This window comes from Choloepus didactylus, chromosome 2 (genome assembly GCF_015220235.1).
Source record: "Choloepus didactylus isolate mChoDid1 chromosome 2, mChoDid1.pri, whole genome shotgun sequence".
Lineage (NCBI taxonomy): Eukaryota > Metazoa > Chordata > Mammalia > Pilosa > Megalonychidae > Choloepus > Choloepus didactylus.
The window spans coordinates 2,124,338-2,145,935 of record NC_051308.1 but is presented as its reverse complement, the minus strand read 5'-3'; the positions used below and the strand labels follow the sequence as shown (position 1 = coordinate 2,145,935).

Below are 21,598 nucleotides of genomic sequence, written 5' to 3'. Positions count from 1 at the left end.
CTTAGATGAGTGAATAAATAAACTGTGGTACATACATACAATGGAATACTATGCAGCTGTGAGAAAGAATGAGGTCATAAAGCAAGACAATATGGATGAACCTTGAGGACATAAAGTGGAGTGAAATAAGTCAGATACAAAAGGAGAGATATTGTATGATTCCACAAATGTGATCTTTGTGAAAAATGTAAAACAAGTGTCTTATATTGTAGAATATAGGGGATATTGTAGAATGTAGAGACAGGCAGCTACTAGTGAAGGGGGAATGATAATCTCATAAGAACATATAAGATATTGAGGGTGATCTTGATATGGGAATGCTCAGGAATGACTATGGTTTGTTAATTTTCGTGGGGTATGGTAAGAGCATATTGGAAGCAATGCAGTTATTTTAGGATATTTGTTTTTCTTATTCCTTTGTTTTGTTTGTTTGAAATGTTTTTTTTTTATTTTTTGATAAATAACATTTAACAAAAAAAACAAAATAAATGGTATGTTCCTAACGGTTCATAATTGCTAGTGCTTGCTTCTGGCACAGCTCCTATCTCCAACCACTGTGGTACAACATATTTCTGCATTCAAATGGCAGATTCAGAATAAAAATGATAGCACAGCGATTGGAATTGCTGACTTGCAGAATCATGAGCAATTAAAATGACTGTTGTTATAAGCCAGGAAGATTGGGAGTGGTTTGTGAAGGAGCAAATGGGAATCCATACAGGAAGGGCAATGGAAGGTGGAAGAATGCAGAAGGAGGAGAGTTTGTGTTTCTGTAAAGGGAGAAGTGAGTCCACCTTAACTGCCCAAGCACCATCTCTTTGCTGAAGCAAGGGGCAGGTGAGTTGAAAGGAGAACAGGAGAACACCATCAGCAGGGGACAGAAGGACATGCAAACCTGCGGTAAACAAGGTTGCTCCAGAGGAGAAGGCCATGTCTTTGGATGAGGGGGGAGGCCAAGGTGATCATCAGAATGAAACAGAGCAGCCCAGTATTGAGGATGCTTATGACCTGATGACCCAACCCAGACCTGCTCCAGGAACCAAGGAGAAGGGGGAGACGCCAGGGAATGAAGGAAGGTGTCAGGAAGGGCTCTAGGGGAGATCCTAGGAATAAAAATTGACATGAGAAATTCTCAGCATCTTGGGAGAAAATGCAGGAGCTGATAGATGAGTTAACAGGTGACCATGTCAGAGAGGGGGGAGTTGGGAGGTTTGGGGAGCCTGAGATTAGATCAGCCCCCTGGTTCTGCATGTGCATGTGTATCTCCATGGGTCAGCATGTACGTGTGTGTGAGCATGTGTGTGCATGTGCACATGTGTGTGAGTGTGTGCATATGTGTATACATGTGCAAGCATGTGCACCTGCACACACAAGAGTCAGAGACATTCTGTGGAGTTTCTCCCTGGGGCTCAGAGACCACCAAAGGTATTTCCCACTGACCTCCCTGCCCCCTCTCACCTCTCTCCCTGACACTCCATGGCCCAGGCACCCAGCTGCCCCTGGTCCCACCACACACACCCAGGCCTCTGTCCCAGCACAGGCCCCTGCCTGGAATTCCACCCATGCTTCAAAGCTGGGCATAAGTGGCACATCCTTGGGGGCTTCCTCACCCTCCCCAGGCCTAACAAATGCCCCACAGGAAGAGCATCTCATTTTATGATGGTGCTTTTTTATTTTGTTGCCTCCCACTAAATACATGACTTCCTTGAGAATTGTGGTGTTTGGGAACTATATACCCCAGAAAAAACATGCTCTTAAACTTAATCCATTCTTGTGGGTATAACCCTTATAAATAGGACCTTCTGATAAGGTTACTTCAGATAAGGTGTGGCCCAGAATGGATCTTAATCCTATTACTGAGCACCTTATAGAGGTCATAGAAGGAGACAGCCACAGAGGAGCAGCCAGAAGCCAAAAGTCAAGGGAACCCGGCAGAGAACAGAGAGGTCAGGAGAGGCTGCTGCAAGCACTGCCAGGTGGCAGAGGAGCCCAGGACCAAGCATTGCCAACAGCCAGAACACCAGTCTTCAAGAAGAAAACATCACCTTGATGATGCCTTGATTTGGACTTCTCCTAGCCTCAAAATCTTGAGCCATTAAATCCCCATTGTTTATGCCAACCCATTGCATATTGCATGGTATTTGCTTTAGCAACCAAAACTACAACAAGAATAGACTATTAGGAAACTACAACAAGAATAGGCTCGGCTAGGGGTCACCTTCCCCCCACTTCAGAGGTAGGACATGAATGGCATTGGCCCCAGGACCTGGACCCAAACCTCCTCCTCCTATTTCTGTCACTGTCCGAGGGCACTGGGGATGGGGTCAGTTCCTGGGGCTTCTTTCTGCTCCCTTCCATCTGTGCACCTCACCATCCTTGGCTCCTGGCTACTTTGTCCAGGCTGGGGGTGCAGAGCAATCCTCAGGATGAGGGAGAAAATGGGGACAGAAGGGAGGACAGGGAGAGGGGCTGGAGAGAAGGGGAAGGAGGTGAGGCTGTGTTCAGTCGTGGCTGGGAGGCTTCCAGAAAGAGGGTGGTCAGATCTCCTAAGCTGAAGAGACCAACCCCTGGAAACTGTCGGCTAATGACACTCCTTGCAACTGAGTATTAAATTCTTTCTTGAAGGGAGATGGGAGCTGCACAAACCCATGGCTACCATACCACTTTTTAAAATTCATGTGGGCTTCCCGCCGTCCGCCGCGCCCGGGCTCCACGCCCGCTCCCTCAGCCATGCCCCGCGCCGCGCTGCCCGTTCTCCTGCTGCCGCTGCTGGGTCTCGCCGTCGCGACCGCCGCGGACTGTCCTTCATCCACCTGGATTCAGTTCCAAGATAGCTGTTACATTTTTCTTCAAGAAGCCATCAAAGTAGAAAGTATAGAAGATGTTAGAAATCAGTGTACTGACCATGGGGCAGACATGATAAGCATACATAATGAAGAAGAAAATACTTTCATACTCAATACTTTGAAAAAGCAATGGAAAGGCCCAGATGATATCCTACTAGGCATGTTTTATGACACAGATGATGAGAGTTTCAAGTGGTTTGATAAATCAAATATGACATTTGTTAAGTGGACAGACCAAGATGGTGAGACTCTAGTCGACACCTGTGCTTTTCTGCAAATGAAGACAGGTGAATGGAAAAAAGGAAACTGTGAACTTTCTTCCGTGGAAGGAACCCTTTGTAAAGCAGTCATTCCATATCAAAAGAAATATTTATCAGACAACCACATTTTAATATCAGCTTTGGTGATCGCTAGTACTTTAATTTTGACAGTTTTGGGAGCAGTGATTTGGTTCCTGCACAAAAGAGGTGCAGATTCTGACTTCACCACAGTTTTTTCAGCTGCACCTCAGTCACCTTGTGATGACAACTGTGTCTTGGTAGTTGCAGAAGAAAATGAATATGCTGTTCAATTTGACTAAATTTTTGATACTCTCAGATTGATACCCAAAGTATGATTTCCTTGACAAGTGATTCCTGTGCAAGATTTTACTATGCAACTTAAAGTTGAAAATTATAATTTTTGTCGTAAATTCTGTTATTTCAGTACCATTCTTTTTTTCCCCATGTAATGATTGTGAGAAAAATTGACATCAAGTTCATTATGAAAACAATCTCATTAATTTTAGATACCATTTTGGACCACAACAGGTATTTAGCACTGTTCATAAATTATTAAAATTTCAGCAGTGTCCAGGAAGACATGAAAGAGACTGGCAGTGAGCATTAACACTACTGTCTCCTTAGGGAATTTTCTGCTGCCACCACACGTTTTTCTATCCAAGGTATCTCACGCTTCCCATTCATTTATAAACTTCTAGAACTGTGTCAGCAAAGACTGAAGAATAGCACCGCAAACACTACTGTAGTAGTGATACCCTAAGTTTTCAGCACAATTCACAGTACATTTTAAGACAAAGGTGAAACGTCATTTGGGAGGTAGAAAAATGAAAATAAGATGAAAATGAGTGATTTTCCTTAGCATTCTTTACAGCTCAAAAACATTAGACAACAAAGACAACATGCTGCAAAGAAAATAATATATACAATATTTAGAAGTTTGAAAACTGAAGGAAAGTATTCTCAAACAACTCCCACCCCATTTATATATGGGGATTAAATTTTCTTATGGGAGATACACAATCATGTCTCTAACTTGACAAGCTGGTCTCAGGCCACTTTGTATCAAAAAAAAAAAAAACGCCTCATCCCAATTAATGGCACTTGTTAATGAGTGAATAACTAGGAAGTGATAACAAACGACTATTCTGTGTTGCTCTATGGCAAAAAAAAAAAAGAACAGTGTCATACTAGCCATGTTACATGAACAACAAACACAAGTATGCTCTTAAAAAGCTTGAAATTTCTCAGATTTTATGTAGGATTGAGATATGCTTTTATCGTCGATGAGCTATTACCAGTGCTACTTATATTGAACATTCGCCTACAGTGCCATCCTGCTTTTCCTATCCAAATTTTACCAGTCCTTCAAGGACTAAGACCAATCTTAACCACTACAGTAAACTTTTCCTGGATCAACTAAAAATCTCCAGAACTACAGTGCCCAACACAGTCACCACTAGCCACATGTAACTAATTAAAATTAAATATTCTGGTAGAAATGGTACTCAAGAATAGCTGTTTTAATAAACTGAAAATTTTTCATTTTAAAAAGCATGTCTAGGGGCCCCTAGTGATGAAAGGTTAAGTCTTTAATATATATTAGAGTATCTGTAAATAGGCCCATGCATCTAACTCAATGGCAACAAATATTTGATCATTTAAGTCTGTATTGACAAGAACATGGGCAGGCTTGCTTACATTCAGTATACAGAAATTGCTTTCTTTTTTTTTTTTTTTTTTTTTTTTTAATTCAGTTTTATTGAAATACATTCACACATCATACAATCATCCATGATATGCAATCCACTGTCCACAGTATGATAACATAGTTATGCGTTCATCACCACAATCTATCTCTGAACATTTTCCTTACATCAGAAAGAACCAGAACAAGAATAGAAAATAAAAGTGAAAAAAAAAACACCCAAATCATCCCCCCATCCCACCTCATTTGTCCTTTAGTTTTTATCCCCATTCCTCCACTCATCCATACACTAGATAAAGGGGGTGTGATCCACAAGGTCTTCACAATCACGCTGTCACCCCTTGTAATCTACATTATTATATAATTGTCTTCAGGATTCCAGACTGCTGGGTTGGAGTTTGGTAGTTTCAGGTATTTACTTCTAGCTATTCCAATACATTAAAGCCTAAGAGGTGTTATCTATATAGTGCATAAGAATGTCCACCAGAGTGACCTCTCGACTCCATTTGGAATCTCTCAGCCACTGAAACCATTTTGTCTCATTTTGCATCCCCCTTTTGGTCAAGAAGATACTCTCAGTCCCACGATGCCGGGTCCACATTCATCCCCGGGAGTCATACTCTGCGTTGCCAGGGAGATTTACAACCCTGGGAGTCGGGTCCCACGTAGGGGGGAGGGCAGCGAGTTCACCTGTCAAGATGGCTCAGTTAGAGAGAGAGAGGGCCACATCTGAGCAACAAAGAGGCACTCAGGGGGAGACTCCCAGGCACCATTACATACAACTTTAGACTCTCCTTTGCAGTATTGAGCTTCATAAGGGCAAGGTCCCATGCTCAAGGGCTCAGCACATCAAACCACCAGTCCCAATGCTTGTGACAACATACGCTAGGGGATCAGCATCTCAAAGTTTAGAGATAGGCCTTACAATTCAGGGATAGAGTTAACTGCTGTAAGAGCTTACAATCTAGGTACTATTACAATTATTGTGTCCACGTTAGGCTATGTTCTAAGATTCAATTCTGAGTTTACACATTGTAGTTAGTCCATATTGGTGAGGCATCATTGCTCTCACCATGTTTTCTCCAACACTTTTACTCCTATATATATATTTTCCTACAATTTTATAGATTTATATTCACATACCATACATTTATCCACAGTGTACAATCAGTTGTTCATGGTATCATCATAAAGTTGTACATTTATCACTACAATCAGCATTTGAACATACTGATTACTACAAAAAAAATTGTTTTCTTTTTGTTTTTTTTTTTGTTTTTTTAGCAATAAGAAAAAATGTTAAAAAGAAAAATAACATGTCATACAATACAATATACTACTAAGGACAGCAAATAACACCACTACCAAGAATCCCATATTACTCCCCTATACCCCCCTCTCATATACATTTAGCATTGGCATATTGCCTTTGTTACATTTAATGGAGGTATATTACAATGTTACTGTTGACCATAGACTCCAGTTTGCTTTGATTATGTTTTTTCCTGAATACCATCCCTTTTTTCAAAATTTCTACATGGTTGACATTCATTGCTTTCCCACATGCAAAACATTTTTATATTTGTATATTTAGTAACAGTCATTGGCCACTCCAGTTTTTGCCACATTATACAGTCCCAGTCTTTATCATCTATCTTTACCTCTGGTGTCATAAATTCTCCTATCCCACCTCTTTCAGCTTTACTCACAGACATCTTTGTTCAGTGTACTTACAATACCGTGCTACCATCACACAGCATTATGCTATCTAAGAAATTGCTTTCTTGACTATCTTGGTTCTAGGTAACAATAATACAGTACATATGTTGAGAAGGTATCTAGAAGATAACATTACACTGTCTCCAGAATTTTCATCTTTTGTGCTGAGAAGTGTTATGGTTTCTATTTTTGTTTGATGTTTAAAATAACTAATGAAAGACTTTTCCCTCATTCCCTCTTCTGAGGTCACATTTACACTGTATATCAGAATCTAATGATAATATTTAAATACTAAGTGGTATAAAGGAATTATAAGAATACTATAATGTTCAAGTAACTGTCTATTGAACTGTCATTTAGCATTTAATACATGAAAACTATATATAATCAAATATGTACAACTGAATATATTCTACCATTTAATTAAAAGTTAAAAATTTGGAGGGGGGTGTAACTGAAGACACTGAATTCTATTAAAAGTATAAATGTTTCAAATTCAGAACATTCCTAAGTCACTTCAGAATTGATATTAAAATTGGTATTCTTAAGTTGTATATTTTTGTTTTAAGAAAGGCAATGCAAGAGTAACAGGAAACAGGTGAGCAGATATGTTTTAGAAACATCAGTATTTTTGTATGAAATGGGACTTTGAAATTTTAATAAAGGTCTTGGTTATTCGGAAAAAAAAAAAATTCATGTGGGCACCCTCTGAAAGGGTGAGATGGCAACTGGGAATCTGGGCAGGGAGGAAGCAACAGGCACATACTTGGCACCCAGTGCAGACCTCAAACAGGAAAAGGGACCCACAGGCTCACCCACCCCCATTATGCTCTGTCTCATTTCCAACACTCCTGGACTCCCCTCATCCCCCTTCCCCAAATATGGGTTCTGCCCACTCTTCTACACATGGACACACCTGCACATACACTTGCAAACCCTCACTCCACTTCATGTCCAGATTGCACCATGACAGACCTGGTGAAAACAGGTTCACAAGCTCACCCTCTAGGGCATACCCCGGGGACTGGGCCCACAAACCTTGTTCTGTGTTGCCGTGGCTGAGAAAGGTTTGGGTTCCTACAACCTTGCGGTGGATGTGCTGGGTGGGGCTGATCTTTGAAGCAGTTGGATGGGGCTGTTCTCTGCTATGGGCAAAATGAGGCCACTGGGAAGAAACTGGCTACACTGAACTGGAAGGTGAACAGAGCCTGAAGGCCCTGCTGCTCTGACCAGAGCCCTAGGAGGGCCTGGATGGCACCAGCTGGCAGGTGTCATGTCATCCTGGTGGTCCAGCTGGGAAAAGCAAAAATGGCAACAAGGCTCCTCTGTTCTCCTCTTCTGTCCTCTGTCTGCTGGGCTGGCTCTGGGGCCCTGGGTGGTGAGTGGGTGATTGTGTGTGAGGCTCTGAGCCTAAGGCATGGACAGTAACTTGAATCCACATGGAGAAATAGCACTGGGAAAGGTAACTGCGGAGGTAAATATAAAAGTATAAATGTACATTGTGTTGCTGTCCTTTTCCTATCTGATTTTAAATATAACTGTATGAAACAATAAATATGGAACTGTGGGGATGGACTCTTAATGTATAAAGATGCAATTTGTTGACAATAACAGCACAAAGAGCAAGAAGGAATGGAACTACATTGCAGCAAAGATTTTGTATACTATGAAAATTTACATGGTATTAATCTGAACTAGAGTGTTGTAATTTAAGATTTATTGTAACCTTCAAGGTAAGCACTAAGAAAATAACTTTAAAAATAATAATAGAAGGAAATTAAAATGGTAAGAGAAAAAATATCTATTTTACACAAAAGAAGGCGGTATGGTAAGGAAAAATAGGGGTGCAAAAGGCAGAAGATATATAGAAGATAAATACGAATTAATCTACCATATCAGTAAGTGTAATAAACATAAAGTATTAAACACTCCAAAGAAAAGGAGGATACTAGCCAATGGATTAAAAATTATTTGATGCAATGACATACTTTAGATTCAAAGATACAAGTAGATTGAGTGTATCAGGATGGAAAAAGATAAACCAAACAGCCAATAGCTATCCTAATATCAACAAATGGTCTTTAAGACAAAAATTATGGCTAGAGATAGAGAAGGACATTTTCTGATGATCAGACGGTCAATCCATCAGGAAGACATCACAATTATAAACATAAATGCAACTAACAACAAAGCCCCTGGATACGTGAAGCCAAAACTGACAGAATTGAAGGGAAAAAGAGATGATAATTCAACAATAATAATTGGAGAATTCACTATCCTACTTTCAAAATAGATAGAATTACTGAACAGATTATCAACAAGAAAATAGAAGACTTGAATAACCCTATAAACCACTAGATCTAACAGGTACCTATAGAGCAGTCCTGCCAACAACAGCAGAATACACTTTCTTCGAAGTGTGCATACATCATTCTCCAGGATAGATCATATGTAAGCCCATAAAACAGATTCTAATAAATTTTAAAGGATTGATATCATACAAAGTATGTTCCCTGAGCACAATGTAAAGAAATTTGAAATCAGTAATAGAAGGAAACCTGGGAAATTCACAATATGTGGAAATTAACACACTCCTATATATCCAGAGGTTTAAGGGAGAAATCACAACACACTACAACCTATCAGAAGTAGCTAAAGCACTGCTTAGATAGAAATGTATTGCTATAAATGCCTATATTTTAAAAAGAGAGAGAAGGATCTTGTGATGGTTAAGTTCATATGCCAGCTTGGCCAGGTTATGGTGTCAGTCATTTGGTTAAGCAAGCACTGGCCTGATGGTTACTGTGAGGATATTTCATGGATTTAAATCATTAGTAAGTTGATTGCATCTATGGTGATTACACCACAATCAACTGAGGAGATTGCCTGCAGCAATAAGAGAAGTCTCATCTAATCAGTTGAAGGCCTAAAAGGAGAAAATGATGATTTCAGCAGTGGATGGAGAATTTCCATGACTACTTCAGCCAGCGAGCTTCACCAAGGAGAGTTCATTGAAAACCTTCATTGAAGATTGCAGTTTATGACCTGTCCTACAGAATTTGTATTTCCATCTCCACAGTCGCATGAGCCAATTCCTATTTTAAAATCTCATAATATTAAGTACAAATATATGTGTATATTTAAATATAAATATACATAAATGTGTGTGTGTGTATATGCATAATCCATGTGTGTATATATATATATGCATATATCCTATCAGTTCTGTTTCCCTAGAGAACCCTGACTGATATAGATTTCAAATCAATAACCTGAATTCCACTTTAAGAAAGTCAAAAAGAATAGCAAGCTAAAGCCAAAGTAAGCAGAAGGAAGGAAATAATAATAAAGAGTAGACTGGAGAGGGCAGGGCAAGATGCCAGAGTCATGAGGCATGGGAATTTAGTCTCTCTTCTAGGATAGCTGGTAATTACCCAGGAACTAGTATGAAACAGTGTTTTGGGGTCTCCAGTGACCAGTCACACATCATACACAATTTTGAAACTGCTGGAAAAGATGAGATTGCAGCAAACTTTGTAAGTTTCCCTGAACAGGGGTCAGGTGCCCCTCCCCACCCAGACCCCAGGAACTATCTTGTGTAGCTGGCTCCCTGAAAGGGAAAAAAAAAAAAAAAAAGTCTGCTGAGAGCAAGAAGAGGGGGCTGAACCCAGCCTTCAACTGCAGAATTAATTAACAAATTAATTAACTAATTTTGGGAGCTTGGGGTGCTAGAGAAGGACTGAGCACTGGGAATGTGGGGCACATAAAAGCGGGTGCCCATTCCCTGACTTCAAAAGCACTTTTTTCCCCTACATTTAGTCCCTTCTCCTTTCTCACTGACTTCTGACTCTTTATCATTTTGCACCTCAATAGAACCCCTCCCCCACCCGAGGAAGGGATTAAAGCTGTTGGAGAGTAATTATCCATACCGTAGCCTGAAGCACAACTTTAAATACTCTATTCTGACACTGACAAAACTTCCAGGCTGGGGAAAGGCTTTTAAAAGTGACTTCTTGTTTTCATTTTTTTTTTAAATTTAAAAGTAACATATGTGGTTATTTTCTATCAGACAGCCCAAGTTGAAGATCTAGGCTAGTCTTGAGGGGAGACAGAGTATCCAGAACTTCTTTGAATTTCAGATTCACTTCTGAAGAAAGTCTCCACCCCAGTCTTTAATTGGCAACTCAGGCTGATCAAGGAATTAAGCTGGAGTTGCCTCAAAGAGGAGAGGGGAGAAGGGAATAGTGCCCCAGGGAAACAATGGGATTTCCTAGAATTGGGAGAGTGGGGGTGGGTTCAGCTCAATTGGCAGCCCTCCTTCTGGGAACTCAGACTCCAGGGACTGGAATTCATATTCCAGCTTCAGTCAGCCACACCCCTGACAGGCTCAGAGTCTGCAAAAAATTCAAGGCACTTCACATCCTTACACTGGTGGGGGAACTGTGGGCTGGCAGGTGCCACCTGCTGGACAGGATGGGAAAAGCACCAAGTCTAGAAGACACACAGGAGGGTCTCATTCTCAGGGAAACTCCATATCCTCCTCATGAGGCCTGGGCCTCTCTACACTGGGAAAACCTGACTAGGGTCAACCATATCTGAGGTGACCCTCTCATAAAAGGCTACATAGAGGCAGGGCAAGAAACAGAAAACAAGAGGCAAAAAATTCTGATCAACTAAATAGAACCTAAGCTAGAGGTCTATAATAAGTTGAACTGAACAACCAAAGGTTAGAGGACAAGCCAACCAACAAGAAACCCCTAGGTAAAAGAGTGAAAACAAGCTCCAGAATAAACTAATCAAGAAAATTGGATGCCTAAACAACTTAAGATAATGAGCCATAATAGGAACATGAAAATATGGATCAGCCAAAGGAACAAACTAATAGTTCAACCAAGATACAGGAGTGAGGCAACTAATGCTAAATCAATTCAATGAGCTGAGGGAAGATACGGCAAAAAAAAAGATGAAGGATATAAAGAAGACACTGGATGACCATAAAGAAGAATTTGTAAACTAAAAAACAAATGCAGAACTTACAGGAATGAAGGGCACAATGGAGAGATGAAAAACTCAATGGAGGGACACAACAGTAGATTTGAACAGGAAGAAGAAAGGATCAGTGAACTGGAAAACAAGACATTTGAATTCATACATACAAAAGAAAAAATGGTGAAAAAAATGGAAAAATACGAGCAGGGACTTAGATGAATGACAACATGAAGCACAGAAATATACATGTTATGGGGTATCCCAAAAGGAGAAGAGAGGGGAAAAGAGGCAGAAAGAATAACAGAAGAAATTTTCACTGAAAATTTCCCAACTGTTATTAAAGACAGAAAATTACAGATTCAAGAAGTACAGCATACCCGAAACAGAATAGGTCCCAATAGACCTACTCCAAGACACTTACTAATCATATTGTCCAATGTCAAAAACAAAGAGAATTCTGAAAGCAGCAAGACAAAAGCAATCCATCACATACAAGGGAAGCTCCATAAGACTATGTCCAGATTTCTCTGCAGAAACCATGGAGGCAAGTGGCATGATATATCTAAGATACTGAAGAGAAAAACTGCCAACCAAGAATTCTATGTCTGGCAAAACTGTCCTTCAAAAATGAGGGAGAGATTAAGACATTTTCAGACAAACAGACACTGAGAGAGTTTGTGAATAAGAGGCCAACGATACAAGAAATACTAAAGGGAGTGCTACAGCTGATAGGAAAAGACAGGAGAGAGAGATTTGGAAAAGAGTTTAGAAATGAAGATTATCAGGAAGGGTAAAAGGAGAGAGAGGAAAAAATAAGACATAACATATAAAATCCAAAAAACAAAATGGTAGATGAAAGTACTGCCCTTACAGTAATAACACTAAATGTTAAAGGATTAAACTCCCCAATAAAAATATATAGACTCGCAGAGTGGATTAAAAAATAGGACCCATCTATATGCTGTCTACAAGAAACTCACTTTAGACACAGGATGAAAATAGACTGAAAGAGAAAGGTTAGAAAAAGATATTTCATGCAAACAACAAGAAAAAAGTGGGACTAGTTATATTAGTATCAAAGTAGACTTCAAAAGTAAAACAATTAAAAGAGACAAAGAAGGACACTATATATTAATAAAAGGGTCAAATCATGAAGAACACATAACAATCAGAAATATTTATGCACCAAGCCAGAGTGCCCCAAAATTCACGAGGCAAACACTGTGAACACTGAAAGGAGAAGCAGATACCTCTACAATAATAGTTGGAGACTTCAATACACCACTCCCATCAATGGATAGAACATCTAGAAAAAGGATCAATAAAGAAACGGAGATGCTGAATTGTACAATAAGTGAACTAGACTTGACAGACATTTATAGAACACTACACACAACAACAGCAGGATACACTTTTTTCTCAAGTGCTCATGGAATATTCTCTAGGATAGACCACATGTTGGTTTCCAAAGCAAGTCTCAACAAATTTAAAAATACTGATATTATACAAAACACTTTCTCAGACCATAATGGAATAAAGTTGGAAATAAATAACAGGCAGAAGGTCATAAAATTCACAAACATATGGAGGCTAAACACCACCCCCTTAGAAAACCAGTAGTTAAAGGAAGAAATTACAAGACAAATTAGTAAATACCTCGAGGCAAATGACAGTGAAAACACAACATATCAAAACTTATGAGATGCAGCAAAGGCAGTGCTGAGAGGGAAATTTATTGCCCTAAATGTCTATATTAAAAGATAAGGGAGAGAAAAAATTGAGAAACTAACTGTTCACCTGGAGGAACTAGAGAAAGAACAGCAAACTAACCCCAAAGCAAACAGAAGGGAAGAAGTAACAAAGATTAGAGCAGAAATACATGAAATTGAGAACAAGAAAACAATAGAATCAATAAAACCAGAAGTTGGTTCTTTGAGAAAATCAATAAAACTGATGGACCCCTAGCTAGGCTAACGTGAGAGAGAGAGAGAGAGAGAGGCAGGGAAGGAGAGAGAATGCAAATAAATACAATCAGAAATGGGAAAGCAGACGTAACTACTGACCCTGCAGAAATAAAGGAGATAATGAGAAGATATTATGAACAACTATATGCTAATAAACTAGACAACTTAGACAAAATGGACAACTTCCTAGAAAAGCACAAACAACACACATTGACCCAAAAGAAATAGATGACCTCAATAAGCCAAAAAAGCTCCCAAAAAAAGAAAAGCCCAGAACCAGATGGCTTCCCATGTGAACTCTCCCAACCATTCAAGAAAGAATTAGTAGCAATCCTGCTCAAACTCTTCAAAAAAATTGAAGAGGATAGAGAGCCACTTAACTAATTCTATGAAGCCAACATCACCCTAATATCAAAATCAGACAAAGATACTACAAAAAAAGAAAATTATAGGCCAATCTCTTTAATGAATATAGGTGCAAACTCCTCAACAAAATACTCACAAACCAAATCCAGCAGCACATTAAAAGACTTATACACCATGACCAGGTAGGATTTATTCCAGGTATGCAAGGCTGGTTCAACATAAGAAAATCAATTAATGTAATACACCACATTAATATATCAAAGTGGAAGAAGCACATGATCATCCTGATCGATGCAGAAAAGGCATTTGACAAAATTCAACATCCTTTCTTGATGAAAACACTTCAAAGGATAGGAATAGAAGGGAACTTTCTCAATATGATAAAGGCAATATAAGAAAAACCCACAGCTAACATCATACTCAATGGAGAAAGACTGAAAGCTTTCCCTCTAAGATCAGGAACAAGATAGCAATGCCCACTGTCACCACTGTTATTAAATATTGTGCTGGAAGTGCTAGTTAGAGCAATTAGGAAAGAAAAAGAAATAAAAGGCATCCAAATTGGAGAGGAAGAAATAAAACTTTCACTGTTTTAAAACAACATAATTCTATATGTAGAAAATCCAGAAAAATCTACAGCAAAGCTACTAGAATTAGTCAATGAATACAACAGGTGGCAGGCTACAAGACCAACATGCAAAAATCTGTAGTGTTCTTATACACAAGTAATGTGCAACAAGAGGAGGAAATCAAGAAAAAAATTCCATTTACAGTAACGACCAAAAGAATCAAGTGTTTAGGAATAAACTTAACCAAGGCCACAAAAGACTTTTACAAAGAAAACTACAAGAAACTGCTAAAAGAAATCCAACAGGACCTAAAAAAAACTGGAAAAACATACAACGGTCATAGAGTAGAAGACTAAATATAGTTAGTCCAGCAATTTTACCTAAACTGATTTATAGATTCAATGCAATGCCAATTAAAATCCCAACAACTTACCTTGCAGAAATAGAAAAACCAATAACCAAATTTATTTGAAAGGGTAAGTTGCCCTGAATAGCCAAAATACCTTGAGAAAGAGGAACAAAGTGGGAGGTCTCATGCTACCTGACTTTGAAGCATATTACAAAGCTACAGTGGTCAAAACAGCATGGTACTGGCATAAGGATAGATATATCAACTAATGGAATCAAATTGAGTGTTCAGAAATAGACCCTCACATCTTTGGACAACTGATCTTTGATAAGGCAGTCAAGCCAAAGCAAATGGGACAGAGCAGCCTCTTCAATAAATGGTGTTTGGAGAACTGGATATTCATTTCCAAAGAATGAAAGAAGACCCGTGTCTCATACCTTATACAAAAATTAACTTGAAATGGATCAAAGACCTAAATGTTAGCCCTAAGATCACAAGACTCTTAGAAGAAAATGTAGGGCAATATCTTAAAGATCTTGTGATAGGAGGTGGTTTCCTAGACCTTACACCCAAGGCACAAGCAACCAAAGAACAAATAGACAAATGGGATCTCCTCAAAATTAAACACTTTTGTACACCAAAGGTCTTTGTCAGAAAAGTAAAAAGGCAGCCTATGCAATGGGAGATGATATTTGGAAACCATATATCAGATAAGGGTTCAATATCCCAAACATATAAAGGGATCCTACAACTCCACAACAGAAAGACAAACAATCTAATTTAAAAATGGACAAAAGACATAGACACTTTTCTGAAGAGGAAGTACAAATGGCTCAAAAACAAAAAAATGCTCAACTTCACTGGCTATTAAGGAAATGCAAATCAAAACCACAATGAGATATCATCTCACACCTACCAGAATGGCCATTATCCAAAAAAACAGAAAATGACAAGTGCTGGAGAGGATGTGGAGAAAGAGGCACACTTATTCATTGTTGGTGGGAATGTAGAATGGTGCAACCACTCTGGAAAACTGTGTAGAGGTTCCTCAGGAAGCTAAGTATAGATTTGCCATATGACCCAACTATTCCATTGCTAGGTATATACTCAGAGGAACTGAAAGTTAAGATGCAAACGGACATATGTAAACTGATGTTTATTGCAGCATTATTCATGATTGCCAAGAGATGGAAATAGCCCAAATGTCCACCAATGGATGAGTGGATAAACAAACTGTGGTACATACCCATGATGGAATATTATGCAGCTGTAAGACGGAACAAAGACATGGAACATATAATAACATGGATGAACCTTGAGGACATTATGTTGAGTGAAGTTAGGCAGAAACAAAAGGACAAATACTGCATAGTCTCTCTAATATGAACTAACACTAGTGAGCAAACTGTGAGGGTTAAAAGCTGATGACACAGGCTACCGGGAGATATAAAGAGGGTAGAGAACGGGCATTTGATGCTGAAGGACTACAGAATGTTCAGCAGGATTGACTGTATAGATCCAGAAATAGATAGCATAAGACTGTGTGATGGTAACACAATATTGTAACTACACTGAACACAGATATCTGTGAGTAAAGCTGGAAGAGGTGGGATAGGGGAATATATGACACCAGAGGTAAAGATAGATGACAAAGACTGGGGCTACGTAACTTCCCAAAAACTGCAGTGACCAATGACTATTACTAAATCTACAAATATAAAAATGTTTTTACATGGAGAGAACAAATGAATGTCAACCATTCTGCACCTCTTAGTCTCCATGTTTCGCTGGGCCTGGCTGTCCTCTTCACTCAGCTCCATCCCCATCTACAAATGAATCACTAGCACTTGCCTTTGAGTACCATGCCACATTGACTTTCTTAAAAAAATCAAAACAAGCCAATACCAAATGTTTGTGTATGCAGCCAACTTTACTGAAAGTGTGGGGGTTGCTTCGTATAGTGGATGGAATATCAAATACTGCTGGGCACTGTGACTTCTAATCTACCCCTTCTTTGGAATGGAAGGAAGCAGGTCCAGTGCTGGATCACACCACCCATCTCTCCCCACTCTGGCTCTAAGCTGTGGTTCCCTCTAGCCCTGATCCTGCAGCCTTCTGTTGGTCTCCCTGTTCTACCTCCACCTCCTGGATGTCTACCAACCACAAGGCAGCCAGAGTCATCCCTTAAAATTAAATTCCTGATCTCCTCCTCAGCCCAAACCCTCCAATGGGTCCCCGATGCTCTCAGAGTAAATGCCAAAGTCACCCCCAAAGGTCTACCAAGCCCTGCCCCACCTGGCCAGCTGTCATCCCTTCCCCCACCACACCCCCACCCAATGCTCTTTCACCTCCACCCCTTCATCTCTCCACCCCCACCCTCACTGGTCTCCAGAGCACAGCAGACGCTGTCCTGGCTCAGGGCCTGGCACTTTTGTCTCCTGGCCTTGAACTGACTTCCCATGACTCACACTTTCTTCCTCTACCTCATCTCAGTTTAAAATTATCCACCTGTTTAAAATTGGAATACCCCTGACTATCTGGTATTTTCTTACCCTGGACATTTTTTCCCATGGCTGTATACTTTTTTATTGTTTTATTTTTACAAATGCTCCCCCTTCCCCCAACTTTCCCAACCCACCTCCCCAACTTCTAATAGGCTTTCTATCTCTGCAAATTTGCTATTTTTAGTCAACTCTTATAAGTGATATCTTACAATTTTTATGCTTATATGTCTCACTGATTTCACTGAGCATGATTTTTCCAGATTCTTCCATGTTGCAGCCTATATCAGAACTTCATTCTTTCTTATGGCCAAATAGTATTCCATTGCGTGTATGTACCACATTTTGTTTATCATTTGTTGATGGACACCTGGGGTGTTTCTAGCTTTTGGTTATTGTAAATAATCCTGCTATAAATATTGGTGTTCAAGTATCTATTTGAGACCCTTTTTTCACTCTCTTTGGATATTTACCTAGCAGTAAAATTGCCAGGTCCCATGGTAATTTTATATTTAACTTTTTGAGGAATGGCCCTATTTTTCCACAGTGGCTGTACCATTTTACATTCCCATGAACAATGGACTAGATTTCCAATTTTTCCACATCCTCTCCAACACCTGCTGGCCACCATGTGAACTACTAGCCCAAAACAATTTACAGTCTCAACTAGAGATTGGGCCACATTGATTTCGATGAAGTCAGAGTTTTTCATATTGCCTCATAATGAGTGGGTGACAGGAAATGAGGGTGGCTGTGTACACTGATTCCAGGTTTGAGACGCTGTGCAGGGACCGAAGCCACACACATCCCATGAGTAAGCTGGGGTTTTGTTTAAGAACAAAGGGAACATTTTCTTTTTTCTTTCAATTTGTGTGTATTATTTTTTCAAATGGCTACTACCTTGCTAGGGAAAAAAAAATACTTATGTCTTGTCCCTAACTACTTAATAAACAGATTTTTCAGGTCTTTCTTGTGTTTTAGGGGTGCCCTGAAAATGTTACTGAGGCACTAAGGATGCCTCAATCCGGGAAAGTTCGGGAAACTGTCCTTGGACAGCTGAAGCCCCCGCTTGTTCCCCGAGCCCCGCCCTGGCTTGGGGTGGACCGAGTGCTTTCAGTTATTTTACCCAGACAGGATTAAAGGGTCCGCCGCTCGTCCCCGTCCCCGTCCCCCCACTGCCCCATCCTTTTAAGGTCTAAGATTAGATTTTAAAGGATTAAAGTCTAATGTTAGACTTTGATATTTTAACCTCTTAATCAGAAAACTTGTACAATTATCCAGTCCCGCTACCCAGTAGGCTTGTCACCATCCTTTGCCAAAGCTGAGTATTCAGAGTTAAAAGTCGTCAGCTCCACACAGGAGGGCGGCGGGGGCGGGGGACAGCGGGACACGTGTCTCCCGGGGCCCCGCGGCTCCCGTCCCGGCGCCTGAGCCCAGCGCGCACCGTGCTCCAGCCCACGCGCCAGGGCGCCCGCGAGCGCGGACCCCGCGGGTCCGTTCCAGGAGCTGGCAAAGGAGAGGGAGAGGAAGGGGAGAAGGAAGCCGACAGGGGCCTTTGACCGCCTGCAGCCCTGAAGAACTGCCTTCCTCCCGGGTCTCGGCGTCCTGGAAGCTTGCCAAACCGTGCGCGGGCGGCTGCAGCCGGGGCGGGGGCGGGCGGGGCGGCGGGGGTGTTCCTGCTGAGCTGAGACAGCACTTGAAGCAGCTGGAGCCCTGTGGGTGTCCGCTTTCCTTGCCTGAGCGAGAGGCGTCCGAGGTAGCTGACTCACCATTAAAGGGAAAAAAAATCAAGAAGTGCCCCTGTTTTGGCCTCTGACTGCCAAGCGGCAGCAGGCCACACCCTCTAACCACAGACAGGCCAGCCAGAAAGACAGTTTAAAACTAGAAGGGGAGAACAGTATTGCAGCCTGCTGAAGGTTTTGAACCAAGCTTGCTTGGAACTGGCTTTCACTGAGAACTGTATTTTAATTTCCATTCACCCCCACGTTGTTGCATGTGGCTTGTTGGCTTTCCTTCCTCGAGGGCCCCTAAAAGTTTCTTCTTGTTAACACAGCACAAGGGGGAGGCTAGAAAAGAGGGAAGAAAAGGAAAGGAGATGTCTAGCACCTGAGTTCTAGTGACAGCTCAGCACAATCTCAATCCATGATCTTGGACAAGTCCTTTCACCTCTCTGAGCCTCAGTTTTCCCATCTGTCAAATAGACATAAGAGTCACTGCCTCTGTCCCGGGGCCTTTGTGAGGGCCCAGTAGCCATGTTCTTTCAAAGACAAAAACCCCCTGTGTGGACAGGGCAGCCAGGAGCAGGCGTGGGGCCTGGGGTCAAGGGTGGGTTTGAATCCATGTTGCTGGGTTGGGGCCCTTCTGGGCTGCTGCACTCCTCTCTGTGCACTTGCCAGGCATTCAGACCCACAAAGCCTGTTGGAAGACACCGTGGAGAATGGTGAACTGTGGTGTATGCATACAATAGAAAACTGAGCGGCTGCAAGAATAAATGAAGCTGTGAGACATGCAACTAAGTGAATGGATCTTGAGTACAGAATTTTGAGTGAAGGAAGCCAGAAACAAGAGGACAAACATTATAATGTCTCACTAATGTGGACTAACGACAATGTGTAAACTCTGAGAACTGAATCTTAGAGCACAGCTGATCAGGTAAATGCTTGTTGTAATGGATTGTAAGCTCTTACAGCAGACACATCTATTCCTGAGTTGTAATGGTTATCTCTAAATCCTGAGATGCTGAGCTCCTTGTGTATAACCTGGTCAGTCTCTGGAACTTTGGGTATCTGTGTGACACCTGAGACTCAGAGCTAGAGCCTGGCAGCTATGAATGTCAGTATTACCCCATACGGTAACTGTTGAAAGAGCTGAAAAAGAATTCAGATGTTAATTAGTGATATGAATGAAGAGGATCTGGTTAGGACTAAGGCAAATAAGGCCCAAGGGTAAAGGATGATACTGACTGGGTTTTAAAATTACAACTTATGTGTGAGACCAAGGGAGGAGATGTTTATCTCGTGCAGGATCTATACTTTCTGTAGCTCACTAGATAATCTAACTTGTATGATCAGTTTGTTTGAACACCATAGGTGCAGGGAGTGGTGAATGGGAAGTGGGATTTGGTGAGTTTGTACAGGCTGGGGTGAAATCCTGACACATTCCAGAGTGATATGGGCAGAGAGTATAAATGTATTTGCAGGCTCCCCTGAGGAGCTGGGGAGAAATGCGGAAGTGTTGGACTTTCTCACCTGGACTATTGCTGATTTTCCTGCAAATATTGAGGACTGCCAATTTAGTGGGCCGAGCCCTCAATCTGGGGGCTTTCCTTTGTGAGGCTAGTTGCTGCAAGGGAGAGGTTAAGCCCACTTATAACTGTGCCTAGGAGTACCCCCAGGGAGCCTCTGTTGCTCAGATGTGGACTCTCTCTCAAAGCCCACTCGGCAGGTGAACTCACTGCTCTCTCCCCTACGTGGGATGTGACTCCCAGGGGTGTGAATCCCCCTGGGAATGCCAGAAATGATTCCTGGAAATGAGCCTGGACCAAGCACTGTGGGATTGAGAGGATCTTGACAAAAAGGGGGAAGAGAGATAAAGCAAAGTAGGGTTCCAGTGGCTGAGAGATTTTCAGTGGAGTCAAGAGGTCACTCTGGAGGGTATTCCTATGCACTATAGAGATATCACCTTTTAGTCTTTAGTGTGTTGGAATGGCTAGAGGGAAATACCTGAATTTGTCAAACTGCAACCCAGTGACCTTGATTCCTGAAGATGATTGTATTACTATGTAGATTGCATAGTGTGACTGTGAAAACTTATGGCTTGCCCAGTGTCTGGACAGATGAGTGGGAAAATGGGGACAAAAATTAGATGAAGAATAGATTGGGATGGAGGGGATGGAAAGATTTAGGTGTTCTTTTTTGCTTTTATTTTTGTTTTGGAGTAAGGAAAATATTCAAAAATTGATTCTGGTGATGAATGCACAACTGTATGATGGTGCTGTGTATGATTGTACACGGTGGATGACTGTAGGGTGTGTGAATATATCTCAATTAAAATATATTTTAAGAAGTAAATGAACAATGGGGGAGGAGGGGAATGGGGTGTTTTGGATATTCTTTTTCATTTTAATTTTCATTTTATTTTTTGGACTAATGAAAATGTTCACGTTTGACTGTGGTGATGAAAGCACAACTATATGACGATACTGTGATGATACTGTGATTGTACACTTTGTATGATTGTATGTTATGTGATTATATCTCAATAAACTTGCATTTAAAAATGGAGGGGTATTTGGGAAAAATGTACCTAT

At 40.9% G+C, this 21,598-nt stretch overlaps 1 protein-coding gene across 1 annotated transcript; it reads left to right on the top strand.

Annotated features, from left to right (window-relative positions):
* Positions 1-2,722: 2,722 nt before the first annotated feature.
* LOC119514975 (CD302 antigen-like) lies at positions 2,723-3,426 on the top strand. Its single transcript, XM_037810818.1, has one exon. It carries the CDS (start codon positions 2,731-2,733, stop codon positions 3,424-3,426), a length of 696 nt encoding a protein of 231 aa, XP_037666746.1. The 5' UTR covers positions 2,723-2,730.
* Positions 3,427-21,598: the final 18,172 nt, after the last annotated feature.